Source organism: Aethalodelphis obliquidens, unplaced genomic scaffold (genome assembly GCF_003676395.1).
Source record: "Aethalodelphis obliquidens isolate GAN/ISIS:26980383/991018 unplaced genomic scaffold, ASM367639v1 scaffold18, whole genome shotgun sequence".
Classification (NCBI taxonomy): Eukaryota; Metazoa; Chordata; class Mammalia; order Artiodactyla; family Delphinidae; genus Aethalodelphis; species Aethalodelphis obliquidens.
The window spans coordinates 8,036,755-8,057,747 of record NW_020837962.1 but is presented as its reverse complement, the minus strand read 5'-3'; the positions used below and the strand labels follow the sequence as shown (position 1 = coordinate 8,057,747).

Genomic DNA, 20,993 nt, shown 5'->3' with positions numbered 1-20,993 from the left:
CCCCCCCCCCCCCACCCCCCCACCCCCCCGCCTCTGCAGGAGACCCTCCAACACTAGCAGGTTATGTCTGGTTCAGTTTCTATGGAGTCACTGCTCCTTCCCCTGGGTCCCAATGGGCACACTACTTTGTGTGTACCCTCCAAGAGTGGAGTCTCTGTTTCCCCCAGTCCTGTCGAAGTCCTGCAATCAAATCCCGCTATCCTTCGAAGTCTGATTGTCTAGGAGTTCCTCCTTCTGTTGCCGGACCCCCAGGTTGGGAAGCCTGACGTGGGGCTCAGGACCTTCACTCCAGTGGGTGGACTTCTGGGGTATAAGTGTTCTCCAGTTTGTGAGGCACCCAACCAGCAGTTATGGGATATGACTTTACTGTGATTGCGCCCCTCCTACCGTCTCATTGTGGCTTCTCCTTTGTCTTTGGATGTGGGGTGTCTTTTCTGGTGAGTTCCAGTGTCTTCCTGTGGATGATTGTCCAGCAGCTAGTTGTGATTCTGGTGTCCTCGCAAGAGGGAGTGAGAGCACGTCCTTCTACTCCGCCATCTTGGTTCCTCTCGATACTGTTTTTAATCATTCTTGTTGAGAGTTTGCAGCTGACAGCTCCTCCAGAAGTAGTATTCTTAAAAGCTGCACTGAAATTATTCACCTCATGTAAAAACAAGCGCGATTTCCATCTAATATGGGTAATTACTTTTACAGTTAATTAAAAGCGCTCTCATTAAACTCCTGCTGTGATGCCGATGCATAGCTCTTATTTGCAAACAGACCCTTAGTTTGAGCTCACCTCTGTGACATATTGCTCCTACCTGAGAGGGGGCTGCCTTCCTCAGTATCAAATTTAATTGTGCTGAGCCAGCAGCCCTGGCTGCTGCCAGCTTGCTCGCATCCCCTGATAACCAAGCTGCAAAGAACGTGACGTGAAGAGAACAAAGTTATTCATGGGGCTGAAGGTGTAATTCTCCAAAAAAGAAGTAAAAAATTCTAAGATGAATGCCCTGCTATCTTTATTTGCATAAAACCTGGGTTGGAAAATAGTTTTATCGTCTTTCCTGCTACTCCCCACCCCTCAAGGAAAATATCCCCCCCTCCTCCTTAATTCCTCCAAACATTTATAAAGTTAAAACCATTGCTTTCTGACCTAGCCAACTAGACTACTCTCTTGGTTGAATGGATTTATGTTTAGATTTTGGTTAGTTTACATACATTTTTTGCCATTTGTATCATTTCAGGAGAAATAGCTCTTAAATTCTCAGCCTTCCTTAGGTTTAGATTGAAACCTTAGTGTTTAGATTGAAACCTTAGTGTTTTCAGAATATCCTGTACCTGGAAACAGGGAACTCCGTCCTGCTCAACCTTAGATACAAACTAATAAAATGCCTCCTCAAATGATCACATTCCTGGTAAGTAATTAAGGCTTATTAATTAAAACATAGTCATTTGAGACAAATTTTGAGGGAGCAGAAAGACTGTGATATTTCAAGTTTACAGACCCGATGAATTGGATGTTCTAAGATATTGCTTCGAGCTTTTGATATTTTTCATTGTTATTTGCTACCATCTGCTGGCCATGTATGGTATTGCAGGGGCTGAGCAAATTTGTGAATGAAGATGTTATGAAGTGCGTGAAATATGTCAGTGCAGACCTTGTATACTATTCTTCATGTATCAAGTGACCTTATTTGAATCTTAGTCCTTGGAGTTGAGTGGACACAGACTGAAGAATTCAGCTTAAAGGCACACATGATGTCACATTTGCACCAACTCTTGTTGCAAGACTACACAGTTACTGAACTTTTAAAAAAGTTGGGCAGAATAATTACCCTTAAATAAGGCAATTAAATTTAGAACATTGATCTAAATACTCAGATTCCAGGACAATATAGGGTATTGGGGAAAGCCTAAAATACATAGTAGGTAGACCAGATGGATTTCAATCCCTCTTATAACATTAACTATCAAAGCCAATTCCCTACTTTCTCTCTCTCTTAGATACTGTTTTTCTTTCTTTTTTTTTTTTTTTTCATCTTCAAAATGGAAACATTGGGCCAGTGGTCCTTATGGTTTGTAGTTATTTTCAGAGTCTGAGCCTTTGTGAAGGTCAAAAAAATTAAAGACTCAGGATGCAATAAATCACAGATAATGTTCTAAATTCTAGACTCTCAACTCACATTGGTTGGTTTGTTTTAAATTAGAAGTAATTGTAATGCTCAGAACAATAAGAAATATAAGTGTCCAAACTATCAGAAAAATTGCTATTGAAAAGGGAACCAGAGGTCCCTTAAAAAACTACAAATAGAACTACCATACAACCCAGAAATCCCACTACAGGCATATACCCTGAGAAAACCATAATTCAAAGAGTCATGTACCCCAATGTTCATTGCAGCTCTATTTACAATAGCCAGGACATGGAAGCAACCCAAGTGTCCATGGACAGATGAATGGATAAAGAAGAGGTGGCCCATATATACAATGGAATATTACTCAGCCATAAAAAGAAACGAAATTGAGTTATTTGTAGTGAGGTGGATGGACCTAGAGTCTGTCTTACAGAGTGAAGTGAGTCAGAAAGAGAAAAACAAATACTGTATGCTAACACATATATATGGAATCTTAAAAAAATAAAGGTCATGAAGAACCTAGGGACAGGATGGGAATAAAGACACAGACGTACTAAAGAATGGACTTGAGGACATGGGAAGGGGGAAGGGTAAGCTGGGACAAAGTGAGAGAGTGGCATAGACCCATATACACTACCAAATGTAAAACCGATACTTAGTGGGAAGCAGCCACATAGCACAGGGAGATCAGCTCGGTGCTTTGTGACCACCTAGAGGGGTGGGATAGGGAGGGTGGCAGGGAGGGAGCTGTAAGAGGGAAGAGATATGGGGATATATGTATATGTATAGCTGATTCACTTTGTTATAAAGCAGAAACTAACACACACACACAAAATAATAAAATTTAAAAAATAATAAAAAAGTGAAGTATTAAAAAAAAGAGAGAAACCATTTATCACTGAAGGGGAGCAGAATATGACACCCCAAGTTACGCTTCTTTGGCAGAAGGATTGTTAGGGGATGGTTATTTTTGAGAGGCTAATGATACTGGAGAATCTCTGAAAACAGAGTAGAAGTTGCCCTTTTGTGAGGGAAATTTACATTGAGAAGGAAAATCTCCATTTGTAAAGGTGTCTCCCTTTCTGTAGAGAAGGAGGGCTCCAAGTCTGTAGAAACTCTTATCCATGGAGAAGGCAAGGACTTAGAGCTACATCCCAACCATACCCTTGTTTACTGTGCTTTTCCTGGTCACCACCCATGACCGGCCTCCCCCGCCCAGCATCTTTTATCTTTAGCTGGAGACGCTACTAGACGTGGTGGATGGGCCATTTCTGGCCCATGTGTATGCACATGCCCCCCGTGTACAGGGGGCAAACATGTTATTAAACTTCTATTTCTTTTCCTCTCCTTATCTGTCTTTATTACAGGGGGGTTTCAGCCAAGAACCTAGGAAGGTAGAGGGGAAATTATTCTTCCTCCCCCCACCCCATATAACATTGATTAAGAATTTAAAATGCACTTTTGAGTTCTTTTTTGGAGTGTGATGACGAAATGTACTGTTTCTTAATGTTATAAACTGTCTCGCCGGAGTGTTTATCTTCGGTTTGAAAAGGAAGCTCAAAACACTTGGATTTCTTCCCTCAGTAAGAGTAGTTGATCATAAGCCCTAGTTGGACTTGTTAGGTGAAACTTTGGCTGCGTTTCCCCCAGCTCCCAAGAGATGACGTAAGCTGCAGGTATTCCCGTTGAAACACTCTGGGACTTTGTATCTGAGTCCAAGAGAACAATGGCGTGTCAGAAATACATTAGCCTTACTTAACTCTTACATCAAACATCAGGACGCTGATCTTTTCTTTCCTTTGCCCTTCCAGTATTGGTAACTAAAATCATTAATTTTAGGACAGTTCCAGGGACTGTCCTCTGAAAACACAAGGGACCATGGGCGTAACAGCAGGACTGTTGTCAGCAGGGCCGTGCTCCCTCAGAAGGCTCTAGGGGAGGATCCCTCCTACCTCTTCCAGCTTCTGGGGGCTCCAGGCTTGTGGCTGCGTCACTCCCGTCTCTGCCTCTGTCTTTACGTGGGCTTCTCGTCTCTCCGTCTTTTTTCTTTTAAGATTTTTTTGATGTGGACCATTTTTTTTTTTAAGTCTTTATTGAATTTGTTATAACATTGCTTCTGTTTTATGTTTTGGTCTTTTGGCCGCGAGGCATGTGGGATCCTAGCTCCCTGACCAGGGATCAAACCGGTACCCTCTGCATTGGAAGGTGAAGTCTCAACCACAGGACCGCCAGGGTAGTCCCATCTCTGTCTCTTAAAAGGGTGCTTGTCATTGGATTTAGGACCCATACAGATAGTCCAGGACAATCTCATCTCAAGATCGTTAATTACCTCCTCAAAGACGCTATTTCCAAATAAGGTCCCATTCACAGGTTCCAGTGGTTAGGACATGGGCATATCTTTTGGGGAAACTATTCAACCCGTTATAGGCTCCTAGCTTCTAAATCTTCCGAGGCCTCTGGAATCTCATTGGTGGACATTTCCCTCCACCTGTTCATGGGGACCTTTACCTTCTGGGCTCTTCAGAGCTGTGAATGATACAGATCCACGATCCAGGATGATGGTGCCCCCGCATTGTGGGCAGAAATAACCCTGACCTATAAAAATCATCAGAAAGAACCGACACACAAAGCGCAGAAGAAAAGAAAGGTCTCTTGGGAGATGAAACAGCTTCTGAAAAGAACAGACACGCACGTGCTTTGATGTCTGAAAGCCAGAGAGAGATGTCAGAAGCCTTGGGGGAGAAAACTTTAAAAATAGAACTGCTTTTAAAGTTCTCAGTACTCCACTCAGAACTGGGTCTCCCAGAGACTTTTGGGGGTTGCCATCAACGACAGCTAACGTTTCTCGACGGCTTGGCGTAAGCTAAGACCCTTGTCGATATGCCTCACAACAAACGAGGCAGCTGTTATGATTATTACCTTTATTTTACAAATGGAGAAGCTGAGGCACCGCTGGTAGAGCCCAGTGATATGGACCCAAGTAGCATGACTCCATAGCGTGTGCGGGTTTCCATATACTTTGGCAGTTGATCACTGTTCAGGGTTTTCCAGCTACGGAAAGGAGCATGGCTGACTCCTCTAAGGAAATTGATTGCTTGGTGATGAGTCCAGGACTCCAAATTCATACTTAACTCTTAAGTAGTTGAGCTGTTCTCCAAGCGAAGTACTTACTCGACTCCTCTGGTTTGGAAAAGGTCAGGTGGGAGCCCAGCTGCAGACACCCGCTTTCCGTGGAGTGATCCGAACAATAATTTGTTCCTGCCAGAGTGACATTTTTCCAATTTGAGTCCAACATTGTTCAGAAGCAAGTGCATGTCCCCCGGGGTGCCTCCAGAGTCATTCTGCAGCAGATGACAAACCAACAGTATCACCTAAATAAAAAATCCAGCTGGGTTTAGGAAATTAATCCTGACAAGAATAAATTGAATAATCTCCGGGAAATGGCAAGAGATTGGATCCTGCCAGATGGGTGTTTCCTGCCCCTTGTGTGGGGCCTCGGTGCAGATTAAAAAACAAAAACCTGCCTTGGGTTTATTGATTCATTCGTTAGTTGATTAACACCTGCCATTTCTGCGTGGGTAAGTCAAAGTCGGATCTGGACTCATCCTTGCAAACTCAACATATTTTCACTCAAGGAAGGAAAGAAAATGCGTGCTTCCCCTGGTCAGAATGGCATCAAACAGACAGGGAACTGCTTTTTCCTACCTTGTTTCTAGATGGCATCTCCTAGCTTGAAAACAATCCACGCTTTCATCACTCCCATACCAAATTAATCTCTACTTTCTCTTCATGTTCTTTAGAGGACGAATTCAAAGAGTTCTGAGTAAGTGGTAGGGACACTTCGCTGTCTCCATGTGCAAAGGTCAGTCAGAGATCACAGCCATTAATTAGGAGTTTGAGTGAGAAAATCATGAGTCCTATGACTGTACCTTACAGTCATCCGGGAACTGGTCTTAATCTTCTGGGGCTGCCATAGCAGAATACTGCAGACTGGGGCTTAAACAACTGAAATTTATTTTCTCCCAGTTCTGGAGGCTGGAAATCTAAGATCAGGGTGGTAGCACGCTTGAGTTCTGGTGAGCGCTGTCTTCCTGACTAACAGACAGCACCTTCTCTCTGTGTCCACATGTGGCCTTTTCTCGGTGCTTGGGTGTAGAGAGATCAGACAAACTCTCTGGTGTCCCTTCTTATAAGGGTACTAATCCTATCAGATCAGGGTCCCCTCCTTATGACCTCATTTAACCTTAATTACATTTTTAGAGGCCCATCTCCAGATATAGCCACCTTGGGTTTAAGAGCTTCATCCTATGCGTCTGGGGGACGTGAACATTCTATCCGTAACACTTATTAAAATGTGGGCTCTGATTCAGGATCTCTGGGGTGGGGCCTGAGATGCTGCATTTAACAAGCTCCCGGATGATACCCTGGTTGCTGGTGGGGGAGACCCCTCTTTGAAGGGCCAGTTTCTCATATTGCCTCGATGTTACAGATGAGGGAACTGAGGCTTTGAAAGGTGAAGTCACTTGCCTAAGGCTCTCCAGCTACTGGATGGGAGAGCCGCACTTTCAGGGAGGGAGTCTGATGCAAGGACTGAACTGTCCCCGCCCCAGAGATTCAGATTCACTAGGTCTGGGATGGGGCCCAAGAATACACAGGTGGTGCTGCTGCTGCTGGTGTGGAGACCACACTTGGAGAATCCCAGCTCTACTTCTTCTCTGGGTATTCTTGCATTAGATGATTCTCCATTTCCACAGCAAGGAAAAGGCTGAGACATGTGGCCTGCAGTATCCAGACTGACCAACCCTCTTGACTTAAATAAAATAAAATCACCTGAAAAGGATAGAAAGTGCCTGGTGTCAGGTGTCCCTTCCAGGTGTAGATTTCAGCTCTGTGTGACCCACAGTGAGTTATCAGCTCACACCTGTCAGAATGACCATCATCAAAAAAATCTACAAATAACAAATGTTGGTGAGGATGTGGAGAAGAAGGAACCCTCTACACTGTTGGTGGGAATGTAAGTTGGTGCAACCACTATGGAGAACAGCATGGAGGGTCCTCAAAAAACTGAAAATAGAACTATCATACGATCTAGTAATTCCATTAGATTCTGGTGGAATCTAGTGGTTCCACCAGAAACACTAATTCAAAAAGATACATGCACCCCAATGTTCATAGCAGCACTATTCACAATAGCCAAGACATGGGAGCAACCTAAGTGTCCATCAGCAGATGAATGGATAAAGAAGATGTGGTACATATATACAATGGAATATTACTCAGCCATAAAAAAGAATGAGATAATGCCATTTGCAACAACATGGATGGACCTAGAGAAAATCATGCTCAGTGAAATAAATCAGACAGAGAAAGACAAATACTGTATCATATCACGCATATGTGGAAGCAAGCAATAGGTGCTGAATGCCTGTCTTTTGAATGAGTAAATAAATATCACAATTGCTTGTGTGTGTGTCTGCCATGTTGTCTGACTGGGGAGTTTCTTGAGGGTTGAAATCATCTTTTGTTTTGGTTATTCTTTCACCTTTACATTCCAAAGCAACAAGAAAAAACAATAAAAAGTAGGTATGTGATAAATGTGGGTGGATGATGGATGGATAGATGGACGGACGGATGGATGGATGGAGGGAAGGATAAAAAGTAGACAGTGATGTCTTTGAGTTGAAGGGAGATAGATTTGACTATCCCAGATCTGGAATGGGAGAGAGAAATTAAGTCCAGTTAAGGGCAGCCTCTGCTGATGTGAGCAAGGTGTCTGGGGGCATATTATTTTATGAGCCATCAGCTTCTCTTTGTTGTGGCCTCTGATCCACAGCTTTTGCCTTCACCCCACATCTGCATGTAATAAAGCTTAGTTATGACATCCATATGTCTCTAACGCAAACACCAGGGCATATACTTCTAAAAAGCGCTATAAAGAGCAGTGGCTCGAGAAGCAGCCGTTAAGAGCGTGAGCTCTTTATTATTTTAAAGGGCATTTCAACGACACCACTGAACATTCTCTGGCCATAAGTCTGACTCCTGTCCTTTCTTTCTTTTCTCCTCCTCTCAGGATATCAAAGTAGACTGCAATACCTGTGTGGAAATAGAGGACAGAAAGGTAAGTCAATATTTTTCATCTTTTTGGTTTCAAGCAAAACGAAAACTCTGTGATTTAAACCCAGCTGTTTAAGGCGTGCCTTACTGGACGACGGCTTGCAAAGGTGATTCATGTGCTGGTATCACTTGAAGACAATCATATTTTCAAATGGCTGTTTTTTTTATCTTCGCAGTCTGTGTTAGACCTGATAACTTCAATGAAGATGGCATAATGTAATTGTGTTAAAAAGTTAGCGTTGATTTTTATCTCAGTCGTTTGCTTCTTTTCAGGAAAATAGCTCATTTATCCTTAACTCGTTTCACATTTTAGTTGAATCTTATGGGTGATTATTATATATAATATGCCACACACTACATAGAATTATAGAACATTGCATGTATTACAGAATACATACTCTTGGGCTTTTCAGGGTGTATCCTGAAAAATATATCTGATCTATACACTTTGGCTTGATAAAGAGCCTGTCCTAATTTCCATCATGACACAGTCACATGAGCAGTGACTTTCTATGATATAAATTTGTTCACATGATGTTTTGCCGGGTGGGGGGGCAGGAAAGGGAGGTCATTTCCTGCATATTTTAAAGTTTTCCCCCGTTTATCTTCTTGTTACACTTGGTGTGGACCCCCTCAGGAAATGCAACTGCTAGACAATTGTTCTTCACTTTAATATTTTCGTTCTCCCTTTATTGACCAGAGTTCACAGAAGTTTCCGTGGTAGCGCGCATCCGAGCAGATCAAATTTTACCTTTAAAGCCTTGGATAAGAAAAGGTCAAATAACTGAATTGAGGGTACATATCTCCTGGCTACTTTTGACACCGTTCCACAATTCTGAAAGATGTTCCTCTGTGCAGCTGTACCTTTATTGTTGAAGGTGGTTATTATTTCAAGCAGAGGTTTTTCAGCCTTGATTTTGGGATAGCTTGGTCATCCGCTGACTAATAAGGTGGTGAGGACTTCTCAGAACAAAATTTGCTTTTAAATAGAAGACAGTTGCCACACATTATTTTAAGGAGCCTTAATCTCCTCACTTTGAAGGGAATTATGATACAGTATCTTAAATTCGAGCCACACGATCTTAACTTAGTTCCAGTTGTGTGTCTAGTTTGCAGAAGAGGTGTTTCAATTCACATTTACGTCCGCTGCGTCTTGATGTGCTGGTATCCCTGCACGCATGCATTCTGTGAGTTGGAGAAATGGAATTTAGGCTGAAGAGGTGTCTCCAGTCTTTTTTAATCTCTTCCCAGTGACTCTGCTCACCACGTCCCAGTGAAAGCATGTTCCCTGCCCTGCTTCCAAAGTTCAGGATGTCTTCACTTCTCTTGGATTTTAATGGAATTCACAAGCATGTTTCTGTCTAGTTTTTTGGTTTGTTTGTTTTGTTTTACTTTCTTTGCCAGTAGTGTTTGAAAGATACCAGGAGGACTGTTAAAGCAACATCAGCTCTGTCACCAACAAACGAGTGAACAACCAGGATAACCTCTGGGCAATGCCAGCCCGCCGCACAGCTCCATTCCATAATAACTATCCAAACTGCCTTTGGTTCATGTATCATGACGATAATGACCCCTCCCCGCCCCAAGACTATGGATGTTCTCTGGTGATGGCGCAGGGGAAGAAATCATAGGTGATCGTTCTGTACATAACTTCAGCTGTTCTCAAAAAAGACTAACACAGACAGAGACTCATACACACACATATGCATTTCTGTGCTGTGTCACAGACTGTTGGGTTGAGTCAGACACTTCAAATGAAGCCTTGTATCTGGAGGGCTGTCCTGTTGTTTTCCAGCCTTCACCACACACGACTGATTGTTACCGAAAGAGGGGCCCGGCTGCTTGCCATTCTAAAGCCAATAAAGAGGAAAAAGTTTGGTGGAAAGGAAAGTTTGCTTTGTTTCGGAGGCTGGCAACCAGAGGGGTGAGTGGTGGGCGTGGACTCAGGTCCAAAGGCCAGTTCTGCGCCTCCGCCCCTCGCCAGCAATCAGTGGGCAAGAGCTTTTCAAGGCGAGCTTCTGGGGTGCACGGGCGGAGGGAGGGGCTACCTGCAGAAAGAGCACAGTCAGCTCTGACAGTCGTCCTGAAATTGGTCCTGTGGTGGGTCTGGTCGGCGTCATCTGGACTGTGCTAAGTACAGTTAGTCTTCAGTTCCAGGGTCGGTTTCTTCCCATTTCTTTGAGGCCAGTTCTCAGAATTGTGGCAGCTTATGTCATGGCTGCAGCCTGGCCATCATGTAGTTAACTTCTGCGCCTGGTGGGGTTTTGGTATCTATAAGACAGCTCACAGGATACGGCTCAGAGTGTTATCTACGGCCCTTGAGGAGGAACTAAGGGTCCTTGACTTTGCTCCATGACTAAACTACTACGATTTGGTCTTGTTTGACTGTTTTCCTTTGCTTCTGCGTTTTCTCACTTCTCTGATGGAACTTATTCTTTGACTAAAGTTGTTCTATAGACAAAAGGCAGGCGGAGGACGTGGGGTGGGGGAAGGGCCACAGGGCCCTGCTCTGTTTCACGAACCCTTTCACTGTCTTTAACTGGGGGTGACTCCTAGCAACACAAACCACCACAATGCCTACTTCCATTTTTGCTGTCTTACACTCTAATGCTTTTTATTCCCTCTGTTCGAGAGAAGGGCTTTGCTTCCTCTGAGTTCTGTTCTGATGTTTTGTTTTGTTTTTTAATTTTATTTTTGTGATTCTCACATCGGGGCTCTCCCTTCTCTGGATCTCCTAGTGTGGTTGGAGGTGGGGTGAGGTGAGGTGTTGGAGATGGCTGTGAATATCAGGGTCCTGTCTCTGGGGAAATCAGGATGCAGCCTGATCATCCCGGAGGGCCAGTGTCCTCCACCCTCAGCAGAGGAGTGCCAGTATCACCCCTCCGGACAGTGATGTGGCGTGAGGTCACGTAGGCAGACAGCCGGAGTCCTCTTCATCCACGGTCTGGGATGCAGTTCTGGTACTTCTGTCACCCTGACGTATAATTATGAAATTGCACCATCGAAGTGATGACACTCGCTCCTGCGTGTATGTGTGTGTGTCCCTCTCCATTCATTCCGAATGCTTCTGGCAAAATCAGTAATTTGATAAAGTGGAATTGAAGTGACAGGAAATGACAGAGGTGCCAAAATAATAAGTCAGCCTGCCTCTGAAGAGGCAGCCCCTTGGCCCGTGTGGATTTTTACGGAATGCTGAGTGCTCTGAAGGAGAACCAGCAGTGTTTTCTTTAAAGCTCAATTTCCTTTAGTTAAGAAAGCTTAACGTGATACCTGGTAGACTGGATGGCTTCCCAAGAATTACTTTCTTTTTCCTTTTCCTTTCACCTCCCTTCCTCCTTGGCTACCTCTCTTCCCTATATTCTGTATATAGGGATATATTTGTATGCCTACATCCGTACCTTTTTCTGAAATATTTTGGAGTATCTTCTCGATAGAAGAATTTTAGAAAACACAAGATCTCAAGTTTTCTATAGGGTCTAATAGGGTCCCTCCCCGCCAGACCCGTCCAATTTCAAGCCTCATCCCATTCTCTTCCACTCGGTAGGGCCATTTACCTTGAGATGAGTCATTTTCCCATTGAATCCTAGACCGGATGTAATGATGGGAGATAAACGGTGAATTTCAAGCGGTGGAGAGAGCCCTCATCTTAATGAAGAGCCATAGACTCGCTCTTCCTGGTCTGTGCACCGTCTGTACTCCATCCGAGACTGTTGACAGAAGGAGAGAATCTTTTTTTTTTTTTGCTCTCCGTTTCTCTGTTTTTCTGTATCCTAGACGCCTCTTTTCCATAGGCAGACAGTAAGCTCACTGTCTGTTGGAGAACGTTGCCCGGTTGTTCATAGAGGGATTCATGGTGTGTACCAGAGAGTGGTTTCACTTTACACTTCTCTTTTGCTTCCAAGCCCGGCAATGAGCAGCGCCCCTGTGACTGGACCTGCACTTGGATGGCTTCCTGCCTGTTTCCTAAAATCACCCAGAGGATGTCACAGGGAGATCTGAAAGGCCGGTAGCATTTTTCCCCCTTAAGTGGGAAGCAGAGCTCAGGTGCTTTCCTCCCACAGGCCAAGGCCACGGAGCTAATGCAGATTTAGCAAAGGTGATGGGAGGTAACCCGTCCCTGGGGGCAGCTGCACGGCCCTGAAAAACCTCCTGCATGTGACATTTACATGACCCGTGTTGCTGGCGGAAAACAGAGGCATTTAAGTTCATTTTTATTTGTGGCGTAAAATCCATTTGAATTTCAACACTATTATGAAGACCACGATTCAGGTGATGAGAACAGAGGCTGATGGATCAGTCAGGGGGAGAATCTGTCAGAGGAAATGAGAGCCCATTTGTCAAAGGCTATAAACACAGACAGGGCTTCCTCTCCTCACTTACCGCCTGGCCTGGTGCGGTTAAACAGTTTCCCATCCACTCTAAAATTGCATGGAAGGCGTTTGAGCGGTTTTCAAAGTTAAGGAGCCTTTCAGATTGGGTCTGAGTGGAGCTGTGCTCGTGACTGGTGATGCTATGGTGCTGTGGTAAATACTAGGAGTTTGGAACTTTTCCTGTTGCAATCCTTACTCTGGACCAGGCATTCTTAAGTACCTCTGGATACTCACAGCAGCTGATGTGCGAGGCACCATCATTATCCCCGTTATACAGGTGAAAAAGGGAAGCTCAGAGATGTTAAGTGATTTGCCCAAGATCACTCAAGGTGCATCATAGGCTAGGGTTTAAACTCAGAGATTCTTATTTTGGAAGCTGTGTTCTAAGCCCTGATGCTCTACTGCCTTATACACACACACACACACACACACACACACACACACACACACACACACACACACAAAGAGAATCAAATGTGTAGAATATGAGAATCGCCCTTTCCAACTGATGAATTTGTACCTGAACTGGTAGCTTCACCCATTGCCAAGTAAATAGTCTAGTTTTGAGTCTGGGCATCCTTTCGGCTCCCATGTTTTAGCTGTAGCTGGCTCACAGTGGAGATTGATCAGAGCCTTGTCAAGCCTGACCTTGCGGAGAGCCGCTGGCACCTGGCCGTGGGGCTGCCAGGACTTCTGGTCTTGAGGACAAGCGACAGTGGCACCAGGACGCAGTTCTGGCTTCAGTTTTCAACAGACCCAGTTCGGTTCCTAACTTTTGCATTTCTAGCAGCTTCTGTGCGTGGATTAGAAATTACGTGCTCAAAACACAGGAGTTTACAGAGTGCAATTGTTAAAACCATGGGCTCTGGAGCCGGGAAGTCCTGGGCTTTAATCCGAGTTCTCTCACGTAGCAGCTCTGTGACTTCGAGAGCCTTTCTTACCTCAAGTCCCTGTCTATTTTCACATCTGTAAATTGGACGTAATAAAATCCACTTGAAACGTTGATTTGAGGAATTGACAAGATAATACTACAAGGCAGTGTATATAGTGCCTGGCCCCAAACAAGAACTCAATCAACTGCTGCTACCTTTATTTTTGTTTCTGCTAGGGCCCACACCCACAGGCATTCCATGTCATTTATAATCAAATTCCTCTTAAAAAATGAGTCCCCCAGAAAGTGTTATGGGGGCTCAGAGAAATGGGCAACCAATGGGACCTAGTAGGCTTTGAGAATATTTTACAGAAGAAGAGATGCTTGGCCTACGTCAGGAAATAACAAAGTCACCTAGCTGCCGGGTCCAGGCAGGACTCACAAGTTAGTGAAGGGAGGCAGACGATGATTGTAGAGTAATACGAAATGTCGCGGCAGCCTTGAACTCAAGAGCAATGGCCCCACGTGCAGGGACTTCTGTACAGCGCCTGTTGCCACGTGGAGTGTAGGGTCAGTGCTGCCATTTTCTAAGCCAATCTGGAAATCTGGATTTAATATAAAACTACTTATTTTAAAAACACTGTGCAAACCAAGTAAAACACGTATGCAGAAAAGAGTCAAGAGACTTGCCGGCTTGAAATTTACAAGCCAAGTCTCAGTGGATTAGGAAGAGGTCTTGTGTGCGTAATCTCAGGGGCGGGGTCTGTTGAAGACTCTCTTGGCAGAGGGAACAGCATAGGCGAAGACACAGAGGTGGGAAAGAACGTGGTATGTTTAGGAGAGATCAAGGTCCAGCATGCGTGTCCGAGAGTGGCCAAGGGGGGACTGGCGCAGTGAAGATTATGGAGGGTGTGGTTTGCCACACCGATGGACTGGGGTTCTGTGTCAGTCTCCCTCCAAGTGGAAGAGAGAGTAAGGGAGGGCAGGTCCTTGCTGGATGGGGCCAGAATGATATGGAGCCAAGGAGGCATCTGAAACTTTGGGTGACTAAGTCAGCCACAGAGGGAGTCACTGAGGGAGGAGGGAGAGAATGGGGACAGAGCACAGAGATGGAGCCAGAGGCTGGCCCTGGTGGAGTGCAGGGATGCAGGGGAGATGAAGTCTTTGGTTAGAACAAGGTGATATCGGCCAGGACTCTGAAAAATAGTGGGGCTGGGTGGCCAGCCAGTTGCCCTCCTTTTAAAGATGTTTGATGAAGGAGGACCATGTTTCCTATGGTCCAGCATTGCCCAAGGATGAGACTAAGATTTCAGATGATGGATGAGGTATCTGCAGGTCAAATCACCTAGTGAAGAAGTGATGCAGTTATTCTCTTGTCAATTATTTTTCAGACCTTGGGATTACATCAAGGAGACATAATTTGGTTGTTTTTTGTTTTGTTTACTTTTGTTTTGTTTCCTTTTGTTTCTGTAATAAACCCAGAGGTCTGGCACATTTGCTCATCTACCTTTTTAACCAAGAGACCCAGGACCCTTGACAAACAATTCTAATACCTAGCTATAATTTAGTAACGTTGTTTTACTTTTGAATGAGGGTTACATTCTTTATATGATAAAGGATATTGCTCTATCCTTTCACGTCAATAAACTATTTTCTTTTAAAAAATTCTACTCATGATTTTTAAAAGTAAGCTTAAGTCTATTAAGGACAAAACAATTGAGTTAATTTAATGAAAATCAGATGGATGTAGAAAAAGTGTGCATACAGATTGCAAATAACTAGCATTTAGGAAACACTGTTCTCTAATGGTGGGTTTGCAATCAGGGAAGAAGTTTGGGTTTGGCTTTGAGACGTTTCAAACTCTACTCACCTGCAAGGGTTACCAGAAGGGGGCAAGGATGAAATTGGGGGTCCAGGCCAGAGTGCAGACAAGAGGGCACAGGAACAAGAGCCGCACAGGAGGTGAAGAGGAAGGTCTGGGTTTGCTAGAGAGTGAATCAGCCCTACCCACGTGGTTTGGTGATTCTGACCACAGGTCATGGATAACTTCATCCAGGAATGTGTTGGAGACGCTCAGCTTAAGTCTCTATGTTCAGCTGGCTGCCATGAGGAGTAAGGGAGTTGATCAACATGGACAATCAGTTAATCTCCTGGATTTCAGAGGCTTAGATGCCAGTGAGGTTGAAAATGAGCACAAAACAGTCACCAGGCTTGGTTTTCTATTAGCGCCGCTCTCTTGCTGTGGGGATGGGAGTGGATTAGTCCTCTGGGCTCTGACAGGCAGAACAAAGACAGAGGAGAAGGCACGCTCCTTATCCAGAGGGGCTCTCCCAGAATGGGAAGCATTCATGGAAGAGTTTCTCATTAAAGGCCAAAATGAGATCCTCAGGGCAGACCGGGGCAAAGCCTGCTGCCGTGAGCACAATTTGGCGAGACTCACAGAATGCGTCTGGAGATTGGATTTCTTTTCTGCTCCAAATGTCCTTTTTGAAGGCTGCCTGTGTGTATGCATTACATGGGAAGATGCTCCAACATTCCCCAAGGCTGTGGAGATGAAACTTAAAGCATCCCCGAAGAATGCTATTTGAGTTGCAATAGAAGGGGGACCAGGGGTAGAGAATCCTGGGTGGGGTACAGAGATGGAAGTCTGGAGGAGGAAGCATGGCAGGACTCGGGAACTGAATAGAGGTTTGTGGCTTGAGATGAGGCTAGAAAGCAGGCAAGGCCCAGGCCATCTGAAGCCTTATAAGCACGGGGAAAGTTTGTCCTTTATCCTAGAATGATATTATTTTATCTGGAATGGGATCTGATGATGTGAAATGATCAGATGCAGAGAGACAGTGCCATGATGTTGTGGCGTCTGCTTGCTCATAGCTTATGCTAGACCACTAAGACCTCCGGTGGGTCACCCTGGCCCCACGGTCTCTGACAGTGGAGTAGGGCAGCGCCTTCTAACACCAGCAAAGACTTGACCTGTGCTGCTTGGCTTTTCTCTTGCGCCACGTTCTGCATCTCATGCAAATTCCTCAAGACTGTGACTCCTCTGCAGATTATGAACTCTCATTCCTATAGGGTGAGGCTCTCATTCCAAGTGAGTTCACCGCCACTCGCCCGCTGGTGGTTTGGCTGTGTTGGGTGCTCACTGTTGCTCCTACCATCTCCAGCCAAAGAGTGGCGCCATTTAGTACGGGCAGAGCCACTTACGTCTATGAACTTGACTCAGCTTCTGTGCTCAGCATGGATTTGTGGCCAAGATCTGGGTGAGACTTGGTGTGTCCACTACAAGTAGACCCTGCTTTATCCTTGCTGTCTGCTGGGGAACAGAAGGGAGAGCTACATGTGCAGCCCACCAACATCAGTTTTACTTAAACTTGGGGACTAGCCAGGAGTAGCGATGATGTATCCCAATGTCTGGAATTGTGTGTTCAGAACCTCAGAGAGAAGGGGATGGAAATCAACTCTGGAAAAGAGCCTCCCCCCCAGAATGGCAGAGTTACGTGGCTGCCAAGAAATCCTCCGGAGCCTGAAAGCTGACTCCACTATTTACGTGGGGAGGACTTTCAGACCATCACTCAGAGCCCTAAATCTGAGGGAAGAGGAGTTTCATGTCGACCAACGCAGCCTCCATCCTCAGTTACCCCAGTTAAGCTGCCTGGTAAAAACGAGGAGATACACCTAACGTGAATGTCATTGGTGCACAAAATATGTATTTTAAATTTCAAGAAATAAAATTCCAAACAGATGTTTTTCATTAAAAATTTCTTCTTAGTTAAGACATTTAAAATGATATCAGCCAAAGCACAAATCCAAATATTTGGGATTCAGGCAAAACTACACTGAGAGGCAAAACCAATACCTGAACTGTGTTTACCTGAAAGAAATGACGTTTTAAAAACTCTCTCTGCCATCCAGAGAAACATGCCCCCGTTCAAGGTTAGCATTTTTGTTCACTTCTACATCATTTACTCAAGAAGACAATGTTGTGTCGTGGAAAAGAGTTTTGGAAGCACACAGATCCTGGTTCTGCTCTTTATTAGCTGTGAGATCTTAGAAGAGTCACAGTAGCTTTCTGGTCCACAGCCACACCCTCTGTAAAGTGGGGATAGATCCTGCGTACCATGGATTATTCTTGTGAGCTCTGTTGGTCAGGACATCTTCCACTGCATAAGAGAAAACCAAGTGGTACCAGCTTAAAGAGACAAAAGAAAGAGACAGTTGTTGGGTCCAATGACAGTAGAATTGGGCTGTCTTCCGGTATAACTGGCCCTCGGGTTTAAAATTCAAATGAGATTACCATGGAAAGAAAGAGCTTCTTTTCCAATAATTTTGAGCACAATTCCTGAGGGGTGCTTATTGGCTTCACACCAGTCCCTCAGCTGTGGAAAGCAGTCCTCTGCCTGTCCATTTGCCTTGACCATGATCAGAAGTAGGATGGGCCCCAGCTGAATGGCGTACATGGACCAAAAGTAGAATGAAGTTCCTAAAGGAAACCATGACTTGTTTTTTTCCAGAAGAGAAGATGGATAATAATAATTGCAACTAGCATGAATGGAACACTTAACTATATGCCAGACAGTTTTTTGTGCATTCTGTGATTGAATCCTTATAAAGATCCTTTAAGATACTACAATATTGATCCCTGTTTTACAGACAATGAAACTGAGGGAAGGAGGAGTTAACTAACATGCCTGACATCACCCAAGTAGTCCGTGTAGGATGGGGTTCAAATCCAGGCAGTCTGCCTTTGATTCTTAACCACGAGGCTATGCCACTTCTTCTGAGGCTGCTGCACAGGAGAAAACAAACAAAAAAACGGACCTCGAAGGCACCACAGGCTCAGTGCCTGGCTCACAAGTACATGAAAGCTCTGTTTATGAGAATTATCGTTACAGAGCGCTCAACGGAACAGAAATAGCCCGGGCTAATGCCACATGGCGTTCTGTGATGTATCCCTGCATTTAATTTCCCCTAATGACTTATCCTATGGTATTATCTCGAGGTCCTTAAGGGGTCTGCTCTTCAGAATGATCAGAATACTCATGGAACCAGTCAGTTCTTCACTTCCCCGCGTGACTGAGAGTTATTTTTGTAGACAAGAGCTTCTTAACTCCAGGAGGGGCCTCTGTGCCTGCCTTTTAGATTTTATCTGCAGGTTAACTGATGCGTTCCCTTTCACTAAACTTTGAAAATGAGCTGTTAGTCATACTTTCCTCTTTCATTTATTTTAGGAAAATTCCGAAGGTGGTGGTGGAGGGGGAAGGCATGCAAAAACGGGAAGAGCTTCTAAAATGGATGTGGTGTGGAGTTAAATTAGCCTCTGATGGGCCGGAAACCCAGATGACAGAGGATGAGGGCTGCTGGGCACACTCAGCAGTATCCCGGGCAAAGATGTAACACAGCGCCGTGAAAAGCTGTCGAGGTGGATCAGGCCGTTTGTCTGATATACCCTCCGCCAGCCTTGAAGTTGGCTCTGGGAAGCTAGTCCAAAGAATCACGGGTATAACAGAGTGGCTAAGAGCTTTAGCTCGGGATTCTCAAAGGCCTGGGTTTGAACCCCAGCTTGGCCACTTCCTGGTTATTTAACCTCTCAGATGCTCAAGTTCTGTCTAAAATGGAGCAGATAAGAGAAGCTCCTTTCTGGGATGGCGGTGGAACTCAGTGAGCTAATATACTTAGGGGACTTAGCATCCTGGCTGGGTGCAGGATGTGCCTTCAATAAAGGCAAGCAGCCTTATTGTTGCATTCTTATATTTGTTTTCCTCCTACTCTTCCTTAATCTTATCTCAGTTTCCTAGATCTCTGGTGGAATCAGAGAAGTCACATCTAGGACCAGGTAAATAAATAGCAAAGTTAATGGAAAAGCTTAAACTAAGTACCGGGTCTCCAATTTAAAGTGTTGGGTTTTCTATATCCTGCAGGTACTTATCAATCTGGGTGAAGGTGCTTAGAGAGGGTTGGAAAGCATAGTGAAAGGTATAGGCCAGTAATTGCAAACAGATTTCATCTCTGGTGTCAACTCAGATTGATTGATAGTGGCTGCATAGAATGCTGTGTTGATGAGGAGTCTGAGTTGTGGGTTCTGCCAGAAGGAGTACATGATTGATTAGTGATGCCTGCCAAAGGCGAAGGAGTGGGAGTTAAAGCACGTGTGCTAGGAGGAGATTGTGCTCGGCCCAGAATTTGGCAACTGATGAGGACACGGGGAGTGGGAAGGGTAAGCTGGGACGAAGTGAGAGAGTGGCATGGACATATATACACTACCAAACGTAAAATAGATAGCTAGTAGGAAGCAGCCGCATAGCACAGGGAGATCAGCTCGGTGCTTTGTGACCACCTAGAGGGGTGGGATAGGGAGAGTGGGAGGGAGACGCAAGGGGGAGGAGATATGGGGATATATGTATACGTTTAGCTGATTCACTTTGTTATAAAGCAGAAACTAACACACCATTGTAAACCAATTATACTCCAATAAAGATGTTAAAAAAAAAGCAAACACTGCTCTGTGTTTAAGCCCAAAGATGAAGAGAAGGCAGACACTTCATGCTTCTGTGACATTCACTACTTGGTCTTATTTTTGAGCATCCTGTTTCTCTTGTTATATTATGGATTTGCAGTCCATCAAGGCAGAGACATTTTTATAGAGAGTACATGGCTATAAAACAATTAAAACATGGCTTTTAAGCCAAACATGGCTTAAAAACAATTCAATGTATAAGAGCTTTCTATCAGGCACGTGTGACCACGCTTTCCTCGGCCCTTGAGAAGCCTACTCTGTTGATTACATTTTGGTGGTAATTTACCTGACTTCAGCCTCAGATGGGTAGGGTTAAGATTTTGATACCTTAATTTTAAAAGTATGATTTATCACTAATGATATTTGTCATCTCTTTGCAATTATGTATTAATTGGGACTGAGCTGCTTACATTTTAATACCATTAATTAAAGCTATTATTTTCATTTGTCATTTATTTAAAAGAAGCAAGTCTATCCTTTTGTGTAATTTTTAGCAATACATTTTCTTTAAACTCTGAATTAAAATGCATTTAGGAAACAATTAAGTGCAGAGCTAGTTTTCTAGGGTAGCTCTGTCATCTCTTCTTCTCCAAAAAATGGCCATCATCTTTTTTTGTGATGAGTGGTGTGAACATTAGTTAATTTCTTCCTCTTGAGTTGATGTGTTTTATTATCTCACTTTGTGATATGTGATTGGGCAACTTTACGCTTTAGATAGAAAGCACGCCCTGTCCAAATGTGATTTATGTTATCCCAGCACTTTTGCACAGTTCAGCTGAAATTTTCTTCATGTTCATCAAGGTCAGAAAACCCACGGATTATGCCATCCATCTCAGCATCGAGAGGGCTGCAATAAATTTTGATGGGACTTGATGTAATAACAACAGAATTCAAAGATGGGGTGGGGAAAACATGCACACATGTGTAGACACACGTATGCACATGTACACACACAAGTCAATGCACATTTTATATGGAGTTCTTATCATATAACTAAGGCTTTTTTTGGG

At 44.3% G+C, this 20,993-nt stretch overlaps 1 protein-coding gene across 11 annotated transcripts in view; it reads left to right on the top strand.

Moving 5' to 3' along the window:
• The window catches only part of RBFOX1 (RNA binding fox-1 homolog 1), a 2,175,109-nt gene that overhangs the window by 1,240,674 nt on the left and 913,442 nt on the right, over positions 1–20,993 (top strand). For all 11 annotated transcript variants that reach the window (XM_027117455.1, XM_027117451.1, XM_027117457.1 and 8 more), the window contains exon 6: positions 8,185–8,232. In XM_027117455.1, coding sequence (XP_026973256.1) covers positions 8,185–8,232 — 48 coding nt within the window. The remainder of the gene's footprint in view (positions 1–8,184; positions 8,233–20,993) is intronic.